The following is a 22,815-nucleotide window of genomic DNA, read 5'->3' on the forward strand; positions in this document are numbered from 1 at the left end:
AACCCACAATACAGTATTAAAAATATACAATTCTAAAATACATACTATACATCAAAATATTAATGACAGGCATCTCTTACGGTGGATAACCGGTGCTTGTTACTTATGTTTTCACTTTCTGAATTTTCTGTAACGATTCTTCCTTGATATAAATCTTATTTTGAACTTACGAAGAAAGTAACAAAGGATAATATAGGAAGGACAGTATTCTCACTGTAATTAGTCCTGTTAAAATCCTTTCAGAATTTGCCCTCATCTGTTTTAAATAAGAAGGAAAATATTAAGTGTGGGGTCTTTTTTTAATCAAAATAATTAAACAATTAGAATACTACACATAAAGCCAAATCCCTTCTCCTTGACCACTGTCCCTATCCTGATTCCCTTTTGTCATTCCTGAGACAACCACTACTCATCTTGATGTGTGTATGTTACTGTTTGCCTCAATGCTTTTGTGTACATATATATTCCACCTTAAAAAATCCATGTAAAGAGGCCAGCATTGTGGTGCAGCAGGTTAAACTTCGGCCTGTGATGCCACATCCTACTTAGGCGGTGGTTTGAGTCCCAGCTGCTCTATTTCTGATCCAGCTCCCTGATAATGTGCCTGGGAAAACAGTAGAAGATGGCCCAAGTACTTGAGTCTCTGCACCCATGTGGGAGACCTGGGAGAAGCTCCTGGCTCCTGGATTTGGTGTGGCCTAGTCCCCGCCATTGTGCTATGTGGGGAGGGAGCCAGGAGATGGAAGGTCTCTGTCTTTTCTCCTCTCTAACTCTTTCAAGTAAATAAAAAATAAACCTTAAAAAAAATCCATGTAAAAAATGTACTGTTTAAAATTTTTAAGTGGTCTTATGCTATAGCTTGCTTTTCTCACCTGACATATTTTAAATCTGTGTGTTCACACATATGTAATTTGTTTTTAAAGATTTATTTATTTGCATGAAAGGCAGAGTTAGAGAGGGAGAGACGAGAGAGAGAGAGGTGTCTTCCATCCATATGTAATAACTAATACATATATCAGAGAAATATATATAATATATATTGGTGCATTGCACATATATGCCAGTATTTTATTTACTCATTCTTCTACTTAAAGAAATTTGCTTCTAACTTTTCATTATTATAAGCTTTCCTATAACTTTTCTCTCTGTACACATCTCTTAGAACAAAAGCTAGTGTTTCATGGGAGGCAGAACAGACATTTTCTATGTCCTCAGGGGACTGGCATTAGGGCATTGTGGGATAAGCTGCTGCTTACATCAGCATCCCATATTGGAGGGGTGGCTTGAGTCCGGGCTACCAGCAAAAGAAGACCTATGTCTGTCTGCCTTTAAAACAAATAAAAAAAATACATAAATATTTTAAAAGAAAGTAAATTGTAAACTTATAAGCAAACTTATCCCCAAGTTATTTTTAGTTATCTCATTTTTCAGAATATAAGAATTCTGTCAGTATAGTAACAGGCTATGACTTATGTGTCCCTCTGACTTAACATTTTGCAAATTTTCTAAATAAAATATATTGAAATTAAGGGTCCTGAAAAGAACTGATGTGATTCATCAACCACTTCTGAAATTCCTTTAGTAACAATTTTCTTAAAATAAAACTACCCTGGTCCTTCAGTTGCATCAATGACTGGCAGGTAAGAAAATGACAGAACACATTTAGGAAGTGTGATTCCTCAGAACGAATCTGTAATCATCTACCACTAGACTGTGTCTGCTCTCTCCAGGAGTTAGACATGACTGTTTTCATGAGGGAGGAGAGGTGTAACCACTTCTTGCACTCTGCCTCTCAGTGCTTTTTTCCTCCTATGTGTTATGGTTTCTCTCATTCACATAACAGACTTCTTTTTCAGTATCTAGCAATCCAGAGCTAATTTTGTCTTGCTCCATGTGCAGGGCCTAACAAACTGTCAAGATCGCACAGACACATGGACTTGTCTGTGAACTATACAGTAATCTAGGTGGAGTCTCTGATATCATTCTCGCTGGGTCTTTTCTCTTGGGCTGGTAATATTCCCTAGAGAAGATATTCCCAGTCTTCTGCAAAGAGTATGGTTTGATGCTAGCACTCTGGGAACCAAATGAAAAGAGATGGCTGAGGAAGTCACTCATCACTCCGTAAGCCCAGAGTCACCCAGTCACCTTCTTTTGGATCATGTATTCTTGATGTAACAAAGCCTGGGAATCCCCAGTCCATGTAGATTTGTTTTCCCTTTTCCAGAGAACAAAATTCTAGCCTACTGCTAAGATAGGAGTGAGACAGTCACCCATAGAGTAGGGGAAGGGATTTATATAAACAAGTGCTTTTCAAACCACCTTTTCACTTTAGTCTCTGCACCCCACTCTCATAACTGGTACTGCCAATTCTTGAGATTTCTGAAGATTGTGGGGGTATAAATCAGTCTAGGTTTCCTTTCTCCACTGCCAACTAATGACTTCCTTTTTTGGATTTGCTAACTCCATTATAACTTTTTCATCTGCATTTCAGCTTTTAAATTATTGCTGTTGGGGTGAGCACTGGCCTACCAGGTAAGATGTCCACATCCCATATCAGAGTGCCTGTGTTTGAAACCTGGCTCTGCTCCTGGTTCTAGCCTCTGCTACTGAGCACCCTGGGAGGCAGCAGGTGATGCTCTAAGTAACTGAGCCCTTGCTATCCACATGGGAGACCCAGTCTGAATTCTGGCTCCTGGCTTCAGACTGGCCTAGTCCCGGCCATTACGGGCATTTGGGGAGTGAACCAGTGGAATGGGAGTGTTCTCTCTCTGTCTCTCAAACAAATACTTTTCTTTTTAAAAATAGTTGTTGGGGTTGGCGCTGTGGCGTCTCATATGGGTGCTGATTCAAATCCCGGCTGCTCCACTTCCAATCCAGCTCTCTGAAGGCAGTAGAAGATGGCTCAAGTGCTTGGGCCCCTGCACCCACGTGGGAGACCTGGAAGAAGCTCCTGGCTTCAGATCAGCACATCTCTGGTCTCTCTCTCTCTCTCTGTCTCTCTCCTTCTGTGTAACTCTTTCAAATAAATCATAAATATTTAAAAATGTTGTTATTGTCTCCTTGCTCTGTTATCCCTATCCTTGTTTATTCATGCTTTCAGAGCATCCCTTATTCTAGTTTAGTGGAGTTTCAGGAGACTAAAAATCTGTCACCTCAACTTGAAACCCATATAAGCTTTTTATCTTTTTTTTTGTTTGTTTGTTTTGTTTTGTTTTTTGACAGGCAGAGTGGACAGTGAGAGAGGGAGAGACAGAGAGAAAGGTCTTCCCTCTCTGTTGGTTCATCCCCCAATGGCCGCTGCGCTGTGGCCAGTGCACTGCGCTGATCCGAAGCCAGGGGCCAGGTGCTTCTCCTGGTCTCCCATGCAGGTGCAGGGCCCAAGGACTTGGGCCATCCTCCACTGCACTCCCTGGGTCATAGCAGAGAGCTGGCCTGGAAGAGGAGCAACCAGGATAGAATCTGGCGCCCTGACCAGGACTAGAACCTGGTGTGCCGGTGCTGCAGGCAGAAGATTAGCCTATTGAGCCGCGGCGCCAGCCACTTTTTATCTTTCTTTAAAAAATATATTTATTTTATTTGAAAGGCAGAGCTACAGAGAGAGAGGGAGAGACAGAGAGAGATGTTCCATCTTCTGGGTCACTTCCCAAATGTCCACAACAGCCAGAGCTAAAGCCAGGAGCTTCTTTGAGGTCTTTGACATGGGTGGCCCAAGCACTTCTGCTGCTTTCCCAGGTGTATCAGTAGGGAGCTGGATTGGAAGTGGTGCAGCTGGTACTCACACCGACTACCATATGGGATGCTGACCTGCTATGACACAGTGCCTACTCCAGCTTTTTAATCTTAATAAGAGGATTTTTCAATCTACCAAAGCCTTGATGTATTGGTACGTTTAACCAGGTACAGGTTATCATCTTTTAAGAAGGAACAAAAAGGGGGGGAAATTATTTTCTGTGGCTAATTTTAAGCTGGTAATAAAAAGTATACACGGTTAGAGAATTTAAAACTTACAGTTAGTACTTCCCAGATACTAAAATATAGGATAAACCTGATGTGATGATCTACAGTCACAGCCAGATATATTCCTCATATAGTGAGATATTTAAGTGTTTTGGAGTACACAGATGTGAAGTTTACACTGATGATTCCAAACTGTATAGTGATGGGAAAAAAAATCCCATCCAGAACACAGAGCTGTTCCACGTGGCAGTGCTCTTCTCCATGGTCACTTCTCACTTCATCAGCCCTGGCACCTACCGGCCTCCTCACTGCTTCCACAGTCTTCAACACTAACCTTTGCTGTCTCTGTTGATAGCAAATTTTTTCTCTCATCTGTTATTCTACTACTTCTTTACTCCTTTCCTTGGCATTTCTCACTTTTGTTATGAGGAGGATTTGGCCTCAATGTTTTAGAAGTAAATCAATAATATGCAATTTAAAAAAAAATTTATGTATTTATTTGGAAGGCAAGTTACAGAAAGGCAGAGGCAGAGAGAGAGACGAGAGATCGATCGATCTTCCATCCACTGGTTCACTCAAATGGTTGCAATGGCTGGAGCTGGGCTGATCGGAAGCAAACAGCCAGGAGTTTCTGGTGCAGGGGCCCAAGCACTTGGGCCATCTGCTACTGCTTTCCCAGGCCATAGAAGAGAGCTGGGTCAGAAGTGGAGCCGCCGGGACTAGAACTAGTGCCCATATGGGATGCCAGCACTGCAGGTGGTGGGCTTTATCTGCTACGCCACAGTGCTGGCAATAATGTGCACTTGTATGTAGTGAATTTTTCACTCTCCCTTTGGCAGGTGTGTACTGAATGCCTGTTACAGGCCAGGTCCTATTCTAGGCATTAAGCACAAGACAATGAATCCAACAAAGCCCCTGCTCTCATACAGCTTGCAATCTAGTAGGGGCGACAGATGACAAACGAATCAGGAGTTGGACGTTACAAAGAAATAAGAATGGAGGTACAGACAGTGACAGGGTGAGGACACGTCAGTTACACAAGGTGATAAAAGGCTTCTCTTGAAAGGGATCGTCTGAGTAGACACAAGGATGTTTGTGGTCCGAGTGTTGCAAGGGGCCGAGGACAAGGATGAAGGCCCTGAGAGGGGAGCATGCTTGGGCTGCTAAAGAAATAGCAAAGAGACCAGTAGTGTGGGAAGAGAGTTAGCTTGCTTTCTCTCTCAACGTTTACTGTATTTTCTTTTGCCATGGTTTACTCTTAGAACATTTTAATCTTATTTTTTAGGTTAGAACAGATCCAGATTCAAACTTATCTGAAAAGCTAAGACTGGCTGAAGTCTAATGGATAAGCAGGAATGTTACAAAGCATGTTGGGCTGAACTTAGGCTTGTAAACACCATAAATTACATACATTGGCTAGTTGGGGGCGGGGGAGAGAAGGAGAAAGGTATTACAATGGGAAGATTTAAGACCCAGATCTGATTCTGAATCCTTGTTCTACATTTATTACTTGATCCTGAATCAGAGTTGTGGATGTTAGAATATTCATACCCTTCTACTTCTTTTCTAGCTTTATAGTGTAAAGGCATAGTGGTTACAGGGAAAGAATTCTGGACTAAGAGTCAGAAATCCTGAGATAAAACACCCATGCTGCCATTTATTTAACGTGTGTCCTTAGACAAGTCACTTGCTTATCCGTAAAAAATGAAAACCCCAGGCTGGCACCACGGCTCACTAGGCTAATCCTCTGCCTGCGACACCAGCACTCCGGGTTCTAGTTCCGGTTGGGGCACTGGTTCTTTCCTGGTTGCTCCTCTTCCAGTCCATCTCTCTGCTGTGGCCCAGGAGTGCAGTGGAGGATGGCCCAAGTACTTGGGCTCCTGCACCTGCATGGGAGACCAGGAGGAAGCACCTGGCTCCTGGCTTCGGATTGGCGCAGTGTGCTGGCTGTAACAGCCATTTTGGGGGCTGAACCAACGGAAGGAAGACCTTTCTCTGTCTCTCTTTCTCACTGTCTAACTCTGCCTGTCAAAAAAAAACAAAAACAAAAACCCAGAAAGACAAACCAATTTCCTTTATAACATTATGAAGATTAAAGATTAAATGACATAGGAATAAACCATGCATATGAAAGCAATTTGTATACTACAAAGTATTAAGACACATATTTTGTCTCTTCACAGCTTTTATATTTATATTTAACTGTTTATGTTTTTCATCTAAGTGTTTTCAAAAATTTTACCTTTTGATCTATACCTAAGAATTGCATAAAAATTTATCCTGCAAAGTCAGTTCCCAATTTTACCCTATAATAAATTTTATAAAATAACCCTTTATCTTTTAGACTACACAGCAAAACTCAGATATGAACAACTCGACTTGAAATCCTTAAAAATGATCATAATGTAAATTTTCACTTTAACTTTATTAACTGTTTTGCAATAGATAATATGGGCACCTACAAAGAACAATTTGGATGACAAAGTAATAATCATTTTGCATATTTCCATATCTCTAAATGACTTTTTAATGATTTGGGGACCCATTTTTCTTTTCTTATTCTCTCTATGGCTAGCTAAATCACTGAGTGTTATACCTACATTTGCAGTCATATTTATTATCAAATACTTGATATATGTTTTGAAGATTGCACTAGAGATAAAATATTTTTAACATCATATTGACAGCTGTTAAAGTGTCCTTATGCTGCTAGTCAGTAATTTAAAATGCAGTCTAAAAGAAAATCATCAACAGCCTTTAAAACACCTCAACGGTCTTCCAAAGTCATTTACAAGAGACTTAAAAGAACAGAACTTACTCCATGCCCTGTGCGGTCTGCCGTGCGATATCGATAAGTTTGATCATCTCGAATTTGGTCTCAATGATGTGGAGATGGTGATACAAACTGGAGCCCTCACACCACTGGGTAACAATGGCCAGCTGTGGCTTTGTGGAATAGCCCATGAAAAGTAGGATATTCACATGTCGTGTTTTCCTGTAAAAAGAGATGACAGTGAACAGAAAATGTAATTCCTTAAAGAGCCAAACAGCAGTAAGTGAAGGAGATGGCCTTTCGTCCCTTCCAACTGTACGTCAAACGTGTATTTGCTTGGAAGAACGTGGTGTTCTGTGAGAAGCCTAAACTGCATTTTCCTGCTCCCAGGAAGCAACAGCCCTCTGCTATCGTGTGACCCTCACAGCACTGTGTACAGCTTCTTACTGTACTTGTTCTTCAGTCACCATCTCTTTGGTCCCTTTTAGTTCTGTCAATGGACCATGTCTATCCTAACTGCAGTTCCGGAATGTTCGGGCACATTGTCCTAATATTTGCAGGGTGAATGATAGCTGTTGAAAGAAGTATGGCACAGACGATCACAAGCTTAAAAATGATATAAAATAAAATGAGACAGCATGATATAACTGATTTAAATGAATTAAAAATAAGTTCTAATTATCTTTTTTGAAAAAAAAAAAAAAAAAAAAAAAAAGACAGCCAAAATAGTCTATCAATTAGATGTACCAGGAAATTGTGCCAAGTAAAAAAACAAACAAACAAACAAAAGCAGAAGAATAAATTTAGGAGACTACAAATTGTTAATCTAACATCCCCCACTCAAATATCTTTCTTAATATACTTGACAAGCAATTTGAGGTTGCTTAAATACCCTCAATTATGGGACTTATCACTGAGAATAGCCACCCCCACTCACTGTTTATGCAGTTTTAGTTTTAGCAACTTCTCTTATGTTGAGACAAAATTCATTCTTCTGTAACTGTCAGAACTGGCTTCCTCATTTTGCTCTCTGGAATGACAAGTAATTTAGCACCCTCTTGAATATACAGGTTCTATGGATTACATTACCCTGGTTCTCTTCCACTATTTTCCCCAAGCTAAAGTTCCAGAATCATTCTGATTCAGGTTGTCCTCTTCCAGACACACTCTGGTCTGCATATGTACCTCACGGTTCACACACCAGGACTAAATACAGTCTCCAAAAATGTTCTGATGAGAACTCTCAGAGTACTGTTTTCTATGTGGAACTATCATTTCACATGGCCAGAATACTGTATTTCCATTAATTCAGTCTAGGATTAAATCTTCTATCACTATTATATACAATAATGCATAAATCTAAAATATACCAAGACAAGCTCTCTTTATATATGTTATCTCTTTTGAATAAATCTGTAAATTGAACAGTGGCTACCACCAGAAAACAGGAATCAACAAAAAGTGACTTTTTTCTCTGAAAAACAGTAATTCCCATAAGCTCACCTGAGTACTCCTACTTCATTTTTGAAGGCCTGTAACTGCTGAGGTGTAGGTGCTGTCACATTCAACATTTTTACTGCCACATCACCTAAAAGGTAATTGTCATTCTAGATGTCATTCCAATTTTTAAAATTTGAAAACATAAAACATTCTTGGGTATTTTCACAAATCATCATAGTCCCAAATACAAATCCTTGTTAAACTGCAAGGAAATTATACTTTAAGTATATTAACTTTTTAAAAAAGATTTTATTTATTTAAATGGCAGAGTGACAGGGAGAGACAGAGACATCTTCCATCTGCTGGTTCATTCCCCAAATGGCCACAAAGGCTGGGGCTGGTCCAAGCAGAAACCAGGAGCCTGGAACATCATCTGTGTCTCCCATGTAGGGCGCAGGAGGAGCTCAAGCACTTGGGCAATCCCTCACTGTTTTCTCAGACCCATTATCAGGGAGTTGGATCAGAAGCAGAGTAGCCAGGACTTGAACTGGTACTCCAACATGGGATACTGGTGTCTCAAGTAGTAGCTTAACCTGCTGCACCACACTGTGACCCCAAGTATATTAATTTTTTAAGGCTAAAGATGAACAATATTACTCCTATACTAGAATTTCAAAACGCCGATCCAGACAATAGTCAACCTTGTTTTTTCCCTGGAAGTTTAGTTTAACCAATTATGTACCTTTGGTATTTTCCTATTCAACAAATTAAATGAGATGTACTTACTAACTGAATGCTGAAATTACAGATGATATACAATGGAGCTTGGCTTAAAATAGAAAATTACAAAACTTTTTTATCAGCATAGTTAACATTTTTTCACATCTATATGTTACTTTGATGCCTTTGATTATGAAAATGACTAAAATTGGAACTATAATCTATACAACCACTTTGTACCACTGCTGGCAGTATGTATTAAAACTGTGCATATTCTGTAGTCCCACAATTCTCTCCTAGGTACAGATCCTACAGAAATGAACACATATGCTCATCAAGAGACAGGTACTAAGAACATTCACAGGGGCTGGTGCTGCAGTGTAGTAGGTTAAACCTCTGCCTGAGGTGCCAGCATCCCATGTGGGCGCTGGTTTGTGTCCCAGCTGCTCCTCTTCCATCCAGCTCTCTGCTTAAGGCCTGGGAAAGCAGCAGAGAACGGCACAAGTGCTTGGGATTCTGCACCCACTTGGGGGACCCAGAAGAAGCTTCTGGCTCCTGGCTTTAGATCTGCTTGGCTCCAGCTGTTGCAGCCAATTGTGGAGCGAACCAGCGGATGAAAGACCTCTTTCTCTGTTTCTTTCTCTGTGACTCTGTCTCTCGAATAAATCAATCTTTAAGAAAAAAAATATTCACAGTAGAACCATTTGTAACAGCCCTAAACCGGAAGCTATGCAAATGCCTGTTACACAATCGGTGGAAGAAGGTATCACTTTATAGTTACAAAATGAATACAGAGAATAAATGAATTCCAGCTACACACTCTAATGAGGATGAATTTTACCAACAATGTTGAATCAAAGGGGCAGACACAGAAGTGTACACACTATATGGTTTCTGTTAAAGTCAGGATCGTGGTTGTTCTTGGAGAGAGGTGACTGCCTTAAGAATACATGAGGGGGACTTCCAGAGTGCTAGTAATGCTCTATTTATTCATCAGATGTGTTTACTTTGTGTGATTCAGCTTCCTCTTCATGTATGTGCACTTTTAATGTTTTTAAATATAACTTTTTAAATAGTCAAATAAACTCAATTTTTCTTAAATATCAAAATAGTGCTCATTGTATCAGCTGTAGCATATAATATTGCATACCACATTCAAATGTGAAAAACATTTTGAAAGCATAAAGAAAAAAATTCTCATAAAGAGTTACTCAGGGGGCCGGCGCTGTGGCATAGCAGATAAAGCTGCCGCCGGGAGTGCTGGTATCCCATATGAGGACTGATTCGAGTCCCAGCTGCTCTACTTCCGATGCAGCTCTCTGCTATGGCCTGGGAAAGCAGTAGAAGATGGCCCAAGTGCTTGGGCCCCTGTACCCGCGTGGGAAACCGGGAAGAAGCTTTTGGCTCCTGGCTTCAGGTTGGCGCAGCTCTGGCTATTGAGGCCATCTGGGGAGTGAACCAGCAGATGGAAAACCTCTCTCTCTTTTTCTCTGCCTCTCTGTAATTCTGCCTTTCAAATAAATAAATAAATAAAGAGTTGCTCAGAAATGACGTTATATTGATGTATATTTATGTACAAGGGGGTCTTCAAAAAGTTCACAGAAATAGGTATTATGAGGAACCTATGCATGCCTTTCAAATATTTTTTGCATCAAAATGAAGTTATATATTTTTTTTAATTCCATTTATTCACAAAGCTTTTGAAGAAGCCTTGTATTATCAGGCTTTTTTGTAATGCTGTATGAGTACTTATGATTACATATGAAAAGATACTGGCAATCATTTTTAAGTTTTTTTTTTTTTTTTGACAGGCAGAGTTAGACAGTGAGAGGGAGAGACAGAGAGAAAGGTCTTCCTTCCATTGGTTCACTCCCCAAATGGCTGCAACGACCGGAGCTACGCCAATCCAAAGTCAGGAGCCAGGTGCTTCCTCCTGGTCTCCCATGGGGTGCAGGGCTCAAGCACCTGGGCCATCCTCCCCTGCCCTCCCGGGCCACAGCAGAGAGCTGGACTGGAAGAGGAGCAGCTGGGACTAGAACCCGGCGCCCATATGGGATGCCGGCACCGCAGGCGGAGGATTAACCTGGTGAGCCATGGCGCCGGCCCCAGTTATTTATTCCTATTTATTTATCGGAAAGGCAGAGAGATACAGAATGATCTTACATCTGCTGATTTACCCCCTAAATGCTAGCAATAGCTTCGAAGCCAGGAGCTAGGAACTCAACTTGTGTCCTTGCATATGGGTGGGAGTCAGGATCTGAACCCAGACACTCCAATATGGGATGTGGGCATCCCAAGTAATGTCTTTTTTTTTTTTTTTTTTTTTTTTTTTAATTTGACAGGTAGAGATTTAGATAGTGAGAGAGAGAGAGACAGACAGAAAGGTCTTCCTTGCGTTGGTTCACTCCCCAAATGGCTGCTACAGCCGGTGCGCTGCACCGATCCAAAGCCAGGAGCTAGGTGCTTCCTCCTGGTCTCCCATGCAGGTGCAGGAGCCCAAGCACTTGGGCCATCCTCCACTGCACTCCTGGGCCACAGCAGAGAGCTGGCCTGGAAGAGGAGCAGCCAGGACTAGAACCTGGCGCCCATATGGGATGCCAGCGCCGCAGGTGGATGATTAGCCTAGTGAGGCACAGCACCGGCCCCCAAGTAATGTCTTAATCACTGTGCCACTCACCAAGAAAGTAATTTTAAATAGTTGTATATTTTATATGTAGTTTCACAAAGTGAGGCATTATACATGCTACTTTGTAAAATTTAATATATCACAGACACCTTTCCGTATCAGTAAATGTTGCTCTACTGTATCAATTTATAATCACATATGGAGAGATCAATTCACTTATCTTATAATCCACTGATGTGCACTTAAATTTATTTTCATTAACATTAAAGCTCTGATGAATGTACTTCACATATATCTGTTCCTCTCTGACTACTTCCTCAATACTCATATTGCCAAATTGCCTTCCAGAAGGTTTGCAGCAATTTCTTTTCCATCAGCAGTATTATAATCACAATTCTAAGAATGATCGATTAAAAAAAAAATCTTTGTCCTTTGGAGAGGTAAATAATGACTTCTACTTTTTGATTTTCCTATTCTTTGATAACATTTTTTCTATGTACTGGTCATTTATATTTCTTCCTCTGGTAAGTACACTTTTAATATGTTTACTTGTGATTTATAATACAAATAAAATGATCAGCAAAAAGACTTCTAAAAGAAAAAAGTTGGGGGCCAGCACTGTGGCTTAGTGGGTACAGCTTCTGCCTGTGATGTCAGTATCCCATATGGGTGCCAGTTCGAGTCCTGGCTGCTTTACTTCCAAACCAGCTCCCCACTAACGAGGTTGGAAAAGCAGCGCAAGATAGCTCAAGTGCTTGGGCCCCTGCACCCACGTGGAAGACCTGGAGGAAGCTCCTGGCTCTTGGAAAAACTCCAGCCTTTGTGGTCAATTGGGGAGTGAACCAGAGGATGGAAGACCTCTCTCTCTGTCTCTCCTTCTTTCTGTAATTCTACCTCTTGGGTAAATAAACATTAAAAAAAAAGACATACATACCGTGCCATTTTCCCTTGTAGACAGTTCCAAATGACCCAGATCCAATTCTCTGTCCCACGGTGATCTGCCCATCAGGAATCTCCCAATCATCACTTGAATCCCGTCTACCAAGAGTTTTCTTGAAAAAAACAGTGCAAAGGTCAAGCAAAACCTAATCAAAAAGGAACACCTTAAGTTTTATGCTAAGTACATTACTCTATGCCTAAAAGGGACATAGTTTAGGAAAAGAATAAGATCTATTTTAAAAAAAACACACTTTGAATATTAGTTACAAGTATGACTCTTAAGTACAAAGCTCAATTTCAGGCATGGAAAGCCAAGACATTGTGGCAAAAAATGACCTATATGAAAGATCCCTGTGAGATCCCAGTGGAAAGAAGAGGCCATCAGAGAAGGAGGTACCTTTCTCTGAAGAGAGGAGAGAACTTCCACTTTGATTATGGCCTTGTCTAAATAAGATCGGAGTTTGTGAACTCAAGAGGCTTCATGGCCTTGGAAGCTCATGACAAGAGCCTCAGGTGATTACTGATGCCATAAATAAGAGTGTAACTGTTAAATCAACAACAGGAGTCACTGTGCACTTACTCCCCATGTAGGACCTCCGTCCTTAATGAGTTGTACTATGGGAATTAACAGTAACACTAGTCTTCAAACAGTACTTTATACTTTGTGTGTTTGTGTGGGTGCAAACTGTTGAAATCTTTGCTTAGTATAGAGTTGGTCTTCTGTATATAAAGTTAATTGAAAATGAATTTTAATGAAGAATGGGAAGGAGCAGGAGGTGGGAAGGTTTGGGGGTGGGAGAGTGGGTATGGGGGAGAAACTGCTATATTCCAAAAGCTGTACTTATGAAATTTATATTCATTAAGTAAAAGCTTTCTAAAAAAATATAAAGCTCAAATTTAAGTCTTCAATATTAGGATGGAAACAATGTTCTATAAAACAAATTTACTAGATAAGAACTAAAATATATCTTATTAAAATGGCTTTGTATCACTTGGAGAACCACTAGGGGCAAGAAAAGTACTATATATTTATGACTAGCTTCAACTCCAAATCCCTCAAAATTTAACATATTGTTTAATCTTACTCATATCCAATATTACTGAGAATTTATCTAATCACTCTTTCCCAAGAATGGACAAATTTCCTCCTATACCTTATCTGATCCAGTCTTGTACACAAATCAGCCTGTGCAGTTAGTTTGGTAGGGCAAAGGTCCACCTGGTAACACACACCACGGCTACAACGACTGTTTTTGATTAGATTCACTGTAACAGAAAGCTGACTGCCCAAACAGGGAAGAATGCCTTCTGGTAGCCATCTACATCTGGACTTGTCTTCAGAACTACTACACTTCCCAAATACTAGCTGATTCCCTGTCTCCTTACTTTAAAAACAGAACACTACTGTTAACTCTTCTAAAACTGCCTTTTACTTAATTAGACTAAAGATGAGAGTGAAAATCATTGCTGTAGGAATCTGCTTTAAACAAAACACTCAGCTCTTACGTTTATTTGATTATGGGAATTCTGTGTCACATACAGACTTATGCATCTAACAGGTGATCTTAAATTTGGCTATGACTTGTAACATGAAAGAATTAGAGGAGAAACAAGATATCCTGTCCTCTTACCATTCGATTCCTGTCTTCTGAGGAGGAAGATGACTTCCTCTCCCGCTGAGGTCCTGGAGATTTCTGTACGGCTTTCACACTAGTGAGTGAGCCAGGTAATGAGGCAGGGGGAGTGGCAGACAAACCCGTGGTTGATCCTAAGTTAGCCAAGAGGAAAGTGGGTAAGAAGGAGGAAGAATGGTAATTATTTTTCAGGGGGCAGGGGTAGGAAGAGATACTTATTTTTCAAATGCAGTGCATGTTCCAATTAAAGACCTTTAGGAAAGGATAAGCCCAAAAGAGGCCTAGTTTGGTGATTAGTACTCTAATTTCTTTTAGTTTTCTGACTAGTTTAAGATCTCAACTGATGGATACGTTGTTTACTTATACAAAGTCTAGAAGAGAAACATCTTTCTAAAATAAGACACATATCCTAAAAAATACTTCCAAGTTTGCTTTTTTGATTAAAAAATAAAAACCTTGAAGTCTATATAATAAACTTTATTTTACATTATTTCACTAACAACCAATATTAAAAAAAAGATGGAAATCCCCAAATGAAACATTTTCTAACAATGGCCTTGATGCTGAAAGTATCTGGCTCTTTCGTATTAGTCATTCTATTTAAGTAAAACCTTCAACTACAAGCTCTATTATTCAAGAGATAACAGTGTTACTGATTTCTGGAGGCTTGTGCCACTAAATGAAGATTTTTTTTGTTATCTGGTGACAAAGTTAATGTAAGCATTTTCCTAAGACTTTCTGGAAAGTCTGTCTTTTTAACAATGAAATGAACACTGCAGCCTCTCAGCCAAGGTACTTCTACAAACGCTACCACTCCGTACTCTGGAGAGCCTAAGGGGTATGCCGCTCCAAAGTGGATGCAGCTGGGCCGAGCTGCATACCTTTCTGGTGGGTGCTTTTCCAAATGCTGAAACAGCAGCAAACATCTTAAGTCCACACACAGTAGCACACGGGTCAGGGCAATGAGTCCTAGGCAAGGCTTGCATATAGCTAAGTAGGACTGAGATGTCCAGGTAATAGTGCCAAACACAGAAGAAACACATAAAAAACTGTTTTTTAAAAATCATTTCTACTCTCAGGGGAGAAAAGAGCCACTGTCCTTCAAAAACTAAAGATACTGTGACAATATTTAAATACCAAATTTGGGTAGAAATTTTATTATTATATTATACCATATAACCATGTGGCATTTCCATAATCTCTCATGCAATTTTCTAAAAGAAAATGGTATTTGGGATGTTTATTAACACAATTCATTTTTTATTCTCCACTGGTAATTTTCATTAGTATAAAGCCTTAACTGCTCCATGAGGCTTTGCAGTTTTGATCTACTCAGTTCTGATTAATTTTTCACCTAATTATAGTACTTAGTACTGTATAACTTCCATCCCATTCTATGGATTTTCTAACAGCTGGGCTGAGAGAACAAAAATCTACAGAACTATTACTACATGCAGATTAAGTAACAACCACTTAACTAGTGGCAACAGCCAGTACACATAATTCTTTTAAAATATTTATATCTTATAAAGATAGCAGTCCCAATTTTGACTTAATTTTAAAAATCACTTTAACCACTAATTAAGGTATGGCAAAATGAAATGGAATGGTCAAAGTATACTATTAACTTTTTGTTCCTGTTAGGGCATAATTAAAAGTATAAATCCTCAAATTTTCTGAAGTATGCTGAAATAGCCAAAATATATTATAGACCTTTTTCTTAAACAATTTCCTGCCTTTAACACAAGATACACATATCCTATATTAGGGGAAAAACAAAAGAAAACAAAGAACACTGCTAGCCTTACAAAATCTTAGAGAAAAAATAAAGCAAAATACCTAACAAAATATTGTAACAGAGGTTTCCATTTATATTTTCATTCTCTAAAAAAACCACAAAAATCGATAGTAAATATTATAGATCACCCCTCCCCCACCTTATTTAGTCCCACCCACTGAGCTTAAGACTTTGTCAAGACCACAAAGTAAAAAGGTAACGAAGAATATGATAGATATCTCAGCTCAGAATTTGTTTGCTTTTCGAAATTTCCGACAGACAGCATACAGAAAGCTTGTGGCAGGTGAGTATGGGTGAGAAGCACATTCAGAGCATTCCAGCCAAGCCAAGCCAAAATTTAGCACTGAACACTCACGCTTACAAACACACGCTGTGAGGGTGAGCACAAACAGCATCTGTAGTTTATATTTAGTTTGCTTTGGGTGAAAACAAGAAAGAAGAGCCCAACTACCTCTGAACACTGGGCCAGGCTCAAAATCAAACACTATTTCCCTGGGGACAGAAGGTAGGAGGGGACTGGGAGTCCGGGATTGGTATTTCCGAAGACAGCGCATCAGCTGGTTCAAGGGGGCTGTTAGAAGAGAAAGAGAGGGGCAGGCACACACAGGAAGACAGACACACAGAAGTCATGGGGAGTAAGTAAGATGAATTAAAGCCTGCTTCACAAAATAATTCTGGACGTTAAAAAAAGGTCTGCTTATTTTCATAAAATCCCAATCATTTAAAAAAATGACTCATACAAAGGGCAAGAAATGCCATTTGATTTTAGGTATTAAGCAGGCTGTGTTTATGACCAAGTTAACTGTGATGCTAACATGATGGCAACATTTAAATGCTGGATGTATTGGGCAAAATTATCAAAAGCCACAGCTGTAAGACATATGAAAGTCAAACTTGCAGCAACATTAATTGGCAGGGTTCACGGAATAACAAACAGGAAAAACAAAACAAAACAAACCAACAACCCCAATTAACCATGTGCTACAGTCAATACTGAGTCCAGAGTATATAATGCAGGCTTATCATTTTTTTGGTAGCTACACAAGTGTACAGATATGTAACAGAGGGCTTATACAATGATCACTCAGTACGTATGTCTGAGTCTGGATTTAGATATTTTGAAGATACAGAGGTCACAGTGAAAAGACCACCTCTAAGCAGTTAATCCAGGTCTTCCTTATGGGCAGAAGACAGCTGAGAGGGCAAGTATGGAACTCCTGGAAGAACATGTTACGATAGTCTCAAATACAACCCCTTGGAAAGCAGTATATAGGAAAAATTATTACAAAACAGTTTTTTCTTAAGCAATGTTTACATGTATTATGTGCTAGAATGAATACTACATGAAAATTCTGTAAGAAATCCCAATTTAATTTCTCTTTTGCTCATTTTATTTACTGACTGATAAGAGGGCAGCTGGAATTTTCCACAATGGATCCATTATACAGAATGTATACTTCAAATACTTATAAGAAGCTGAAGGGAAGTGGTTGATAAAGTCTGACAAATAGAGAAGCTGTGGCAGGCAAGCCAAGGGATCCCCACAAAAATGATCTGGCAAAGTCAACTTTTATTTGATTCAAAGCTCAATCCTTAATTATCACTGGAGGCAGCAAAAGGAAATTTAGGAACTCCAGCTTTGCAGATGGTTAGAAATTAATAAAGTGGGTGAGACTTCTAAGGATCTCTCCTTAGTATGGTTTTTACATACATAGTAAACTTAAGATTCCCTGTTGTGTTCTCTCATCTTTTACACTCTTGTTCTAATAAAAAATTTATTAGAGAAAATGTTAAATATTATAGAAAACCAAAAAAATTTTTTTCTCTACACATTTTTCTCTGTGTCTGTGTTTAATGAAAGAAGCAAGTATAAGGGAGATAAGCAGCAAAGCAATTGCATTTTTTCCTTGAGGTTTTTTTTAAATGAAAACCACTACTTACCTCCATCACCACGAAACCCTTGGTCTCTAATCAAGTCCTATAAACAAACAGTAATGTATATTTATTCAAAGCATACAGTAGGAAAGTAATAATAACAAATTTCTATTATAAACTAACAGGTTAATTAAAAATAATAGCTGTCTTACAATTACTTAGTAAAACAGAAAGAATATGGAGTTAACTAATGAACATGATAAAATCTAGATTTTGAAGCACCTGCCAATCCAATCTTTTACTGAAAGGATTATTAGTCCCAATCAAATGTTGAAATCATTTCAGGCCATTCAAAACCAATGGCTTCATCAGTCCTTTAAAAATTCTACTGGCACATATTAAGAGCCATAAAGTGTTCATACCCTTTGATCCTGTAATTCCATTTCAGGGAATTTTTCCTAAGGACATAATTCAGAAGAAAAAATAATATGCACAAAATGTTCAGGGCAGCATTATCCATTATACTAAATAATTATTTCCCTATTATAGGCATTTTGATAGGTTATAGTTAAGTAAATTGTAGTGTATTGATTGAATGAAGTATTATGCAGCCATTTACCAAAATAATTATGAAATGTGAATCATGATACATGTTTATAACAATAAAAATACAAAATAAAAAGTATACTGATTACAATTATAAAAACATGTATGTTTAAGAAGGACGCATTAGTAGGTAAAAATCATTATAGTCTAAATAGAGGTTCTGCTAAAACTTATCTTTTTTTTTTTTTTTAAATAAAGCTTTTTGGCCAGTGCCGCAGCTCACTAGGCTAATCCTCTGCCTGCAGCGCCAGCACACCGGGTTCTAGTCCTGATAGGGGCGCTGGATTCTGTCCCAGTTGCCCCTCTTCCAGGCCAGCTCTCTGCTGTGGCCTGGGAGTACAGTGGAGGATGGCCCAAGTGCTTGGGCCCTGCACCCAATGGGAGACCAGGAGAAGCACCTGGTTCCTGCCTTCCGATGAGCACGGTGCGCCAGCCGCAGCATGCCGGCTGTGGCGGCCATTGGAGGGTGAACCAACGGCAAAAGAAGACCTTTCTGTCTCTCTCTCACTGTCCACTCTGCCTGTCAAAAAAATAAATAAATAAATAAAATAAAGCTTTTTGTAGCAATGTTCGTAGTGGGCGAATCTCTACTAGTAATTCTATTTGGATCCTGATGGGTAGAACTTGGATTAATTTATTCAGTTTAATTTAAATGAGGGATTGAATGGCCCCTAATGTCTCTTGTAAATAAGCAGCTTTTTGTTTATAAGCTCAAACATGGTAAAGCCTTTACTGATATATTTCTATGACGTTCAATATATTATATAAAGCCTCCATCATTTTCTGCAGAATAATCAACATATACAACTACAAACAAGGTGCTAGGTAGTAGGGGTTTTGGTGTACCAATGCTGAAACGCCCTACACCTATGGATTGACAAATTTAGCCTTTTCACCCTTATAACCTAATGATGGTATCAATATAAACTCACATTTTCAATTTCAAATATGTTCTTAAAGGTCCATGACAATCTTTTCTACACATTCTAGGTTAAACAGGATCTTTCTTCCACCATTCTAAAATTCACCATATCCGACATTTTCCACTCTCTTGTTCCTTCTCTTTCTTACATCCTTTCCCTTCAGCATGAAAAAACAGATGCCATCAAAGAACTTTCTTGTATCTACAAATATCTGCATAGTATTACTAGCTGCAGTATCTGAAATCTTACTGTGCACCAGGGATAACAAGCATTTCAAACCACACAGGAAGCAGACACCAGCGCCTCAGGGTTAAGTCATCTGCCTAACATCATGACGCCTGTGAAGGCCTGCAAGAGTTAGTAATGCCCATCAGTGACTCCTCACGGCCTCTCAAGAACATCATTTCCCAGTTAAAGAAACTTTATCAATCCTTTCTGCTGTCTTCAACCTCTCCACTGACTTCTTCTCCAGTGACAAACAGCGCTAGAGTCACATTAGAGACAACTGTCCCTTAACCTTGCATCAAGCTATGGCTCTTCTGCCCTTCCGTTACAGCCAGGCTTTTCCAAACTGACAAATTCTATGTTCTCATACACCTTTCTCTCCTCTCCTAAACAACTAAAACAGCTTTCAGTGAAGTCAAAATGGCAACTTAAATGCCAAACCAACAGTCATTTTGATACATACCTCATTTGAGTCTACTTCAGCATTCTGGAAATCCCTTTTCTCCCTTGGTTCGTTAACACTACGTTTCTCTTAGTTATCTGAAGCCAGACTAAGGAATAAGAGCTCTCAAAAGACACAGGGAACAACAGTCTCTGCTTGCACCTCAAATACTGTTTTCCAGGGTTGCTCTGTATCTGAGAGTATCTGCATTTATGTGTTGTACATACATATGTATATGTTTATCTCACCCCATGGCTTTAGCTGACCAATATGCTAATTACTTCTCAACCTGGAACACCACTCAAGGTCCTTACATGCAACAGCTATTAGACTTCTAAACCACAAAGTCCCACAGACATCTTAGAGTCAGCAAGTCAACACAGAAGCTACTACTCCTCGTTTCCGCAAACTCCGTGCTTCTTCCTTTGGTTATTTCCTGTCTTAGTGACCGGTACCGTCTATTCGTCAAAAACCGGGTCTTAAAGCCAGAAGCCTGGGCATGACCCTCTACTTCTCTTTCACCTTTCTCCTCTACTGCTATGTAGTACCTGGTTAAATATATGAAACGAAGGCCAGGTTTTAAAACCATTTCAACCATTTATCAGCTCTGTGATCTTGGGTGTATTTCTTAACCTCTGTAAATCTAATATTTTTAACAGTAAAATAAAGATAATGACAGCGTTTAACCCATGAGTTTTTATACGGATTGAACAAGGAAATTTTCATGCACATAGTAAGCACTCATGAACAGCAGCTATTTTCAGCAACATTTCTAAGTACCTTATTACTAATTTACAGTCTCCTCTGCTCCCACCCACCCAACCCATGCCACAACTTGAGCTTAAACCTTTATCTACTCTTGCTTAGAATACCCAGATAGGCAGTTGGTGTGGTATCGTGGGTTAAGCTACAGCTTACAACACCAGCGTCCCATATTGAAATACGGGGTTGAGCCCTGGCTACTTGGCTTCTAGTCCAGCTCTCTGTTAATGTGCCTGGGAAAGCAGTGACGATGGCCTGATACTTGGGCCCCTATGACCTATGTAGGAGACCAGAATGGAGTTCCAGGCCATTTGGGGGAGGGAACCAGCAGATGAAAGAACTCGATTCTCTGTCACTTTGCCTTTCACAAAAATGAAACAGAACAAAACCTCCAAACAAAAGCACGTGACAGTATGGCCTCTGTGTGTGTTTCCCAATTGACCTGTGTCCTCCACACTACACCAAGATTTTTCCAATTTACAGAACTGACCTGTCATGCTCAAAAAAATTTCTAAGATTTCCCACAACTACGTTAGACACAAAGCCTTTCAATACAGACTTTACCTACCTAGCTCCATCTTCCACTATTTCTCAGTGTCCTCTTGAACCCCAAACTTCTACAACAGTTGGTACTTACCATATCCGATGCAAAGGCACTTCCATGCCTTTGCACATACTATCTCATTAACACCCTTCCTTTAATCTCCCTGCCTAGCGCACTTAATAAATTCCTACTCATTCATCTTTTAGTTTGGCTTAATCGTCGTCCCCTCTCTGCTAAATATTCCTAAAGGTGACCACACAGAATTTATTACTCCCTTCTCTAAATTGTCCATCTTATGGTCATTTATTTCTGTCTGATTCTTTGACTATGCTGTGATTTCCTTGAGTGCAAAGACTGGATACTAATTCATCCTTAATTCCCAACTGCCGAACACACTGTCTAGCCAATAGCAGAGTCAATAGTAAATCTTTTTAGTGGAATAGGTGAGCATGAATGAAAATGCTAAAGAGTATATAGTTTATCTTAGTAACCAATGGTAAATCACTGAGAGTTCTGGAACAAGAGAACAGATAGTGACAGAAATGTTACAAAGAAATTACTCTAACAAGAACATCGAGAATGAAAATGGAAGGACTGGTGGCGTGGTACAGTGGGCTAAGTCACAGTTTACAACACCAGTATCACAAACCAACAGTGCCAGCTTGAATCCTGGCTGCTTTGCTTCTGATTTAGCTCCCTGCTAATGAACCTGGGGAAAAAAGTGGACAATGGCCCAAGTTTTGGGCCCTTGCCACCCATGTGTGAGACCGGACAGGGTTCTGGGTCCTGGCTTCCACTTGGCCCAGCCCCAGCCATTGTGGCCATGTGGGGAGTAAACCAGCAAATGAATCTCTCTCTCTCTTGCAGATAAATAAATAAATCTTAAAAAACAAAAACACAGAGAAATCAATGGCAGGAAATCTATTTAGGAGATTAATGTAGTTAGTAGTTCAAGTGAGGAAATCTGGGCCCAAATATTGGTAGCAACAATTAAGACCATTTTGAGATGCGCATTAAAAGGAAAAGGTGATATTTTATGACTGGTTTTGCAGGAGAATAATAAAAAACCAAGATATAAAGATATTTCAAATGTTCAAGCCCAAGAGAATAGTAGTAACAGATAAAAAAGGAAATGGTCTAAATCAAAGTAAAGATGACTGCTACAATTTTGGATGTACTGAGAATAGGTTTATCTAAAAATATTTTGATTTCTTACTTCACAGTCTCCTTTTTCCCATTATTTGCCTCTCCTACTTTCTTCCTTTCTATTCAGGTCTACAGGGAAAGCCCTTATTAGTTGAGGAAAATTAGTACAAGGAAAAATCCACTTAAAATGAACCCAATAAAAATTGAGAAAGTTCCACAGAAAAAAGCACAAAGAAAGTCTGATTTGGGAATTTATCTTGGAAAGCAAAATTAAAAAAAATTTTTTTAAACTGCTGTTTTTAAAAAAATTTTATTTATTTATTTGGAACAGTTACACAGAGAGAAAGAGAAGCAGAGAGAGAGAGAGAGAGAGATAGAGAGAGAGAGAGGTCTTCTATCCGATGG

General features: G+C 39.4%; 1 protein-coding gene across 4 annotated transcripts in view; it reads right to left on the reverse strand.

The window, feature by feature from the left end:
• Positions 1-22,815, reverse strand: part of BRAF (B-Raf proto-oncogene, serine/threonine kinase) — a 200,715-nt gene that overhangs the window by 41,864 nt on the left and 136,036 nt on the right. For all 4 annotated transcript variants that reach the window (XR_009865529.1, XM_062186971.1, XM_062186840.1 and 1 more), the window contains 5 exons: positions 17,829-17,865; positions 14,087-14,223; positions 12,451-12,568; positions 8,234-8,318; positions 6,776-6,952 (listed from right to left, as the gene is read on the reverse strand). Coding sequence is in view for 3 of the 4 variants with exons in the window: in XM_062186971.1 (XP_062042955.1) it covers positions 6,776-6,952; positions 8,234-8,318; positions 12,451-12,568; positions 14,087-14,223; positions 17,829-17,865 (554 nt within the window). In the remaining variant the exon portion in view is untranslated. The remainder of the gene's footprint in view (positions 1-6,775; positions 6,953-8,233; positions 8,319-12,450; positions 12,569-14,086; positions 14,224-17,828; positions 17,866-22,815) is intronic.

This window comes from Lepus europaeus, chromosome 1, assembly GCF_033115175.1.
Source record: "Lepus europaeus isolate LE1 chromosome 1, mLepTim1.pri, whole genome shotgun sequence".
Taxonomy (NCBI): domain Eukaryota; kingdom Metazoa; phylum Chordata; class Mammalia; order Lagomorpha; family Leporidae; genus Lepus; species Lepus europaeus.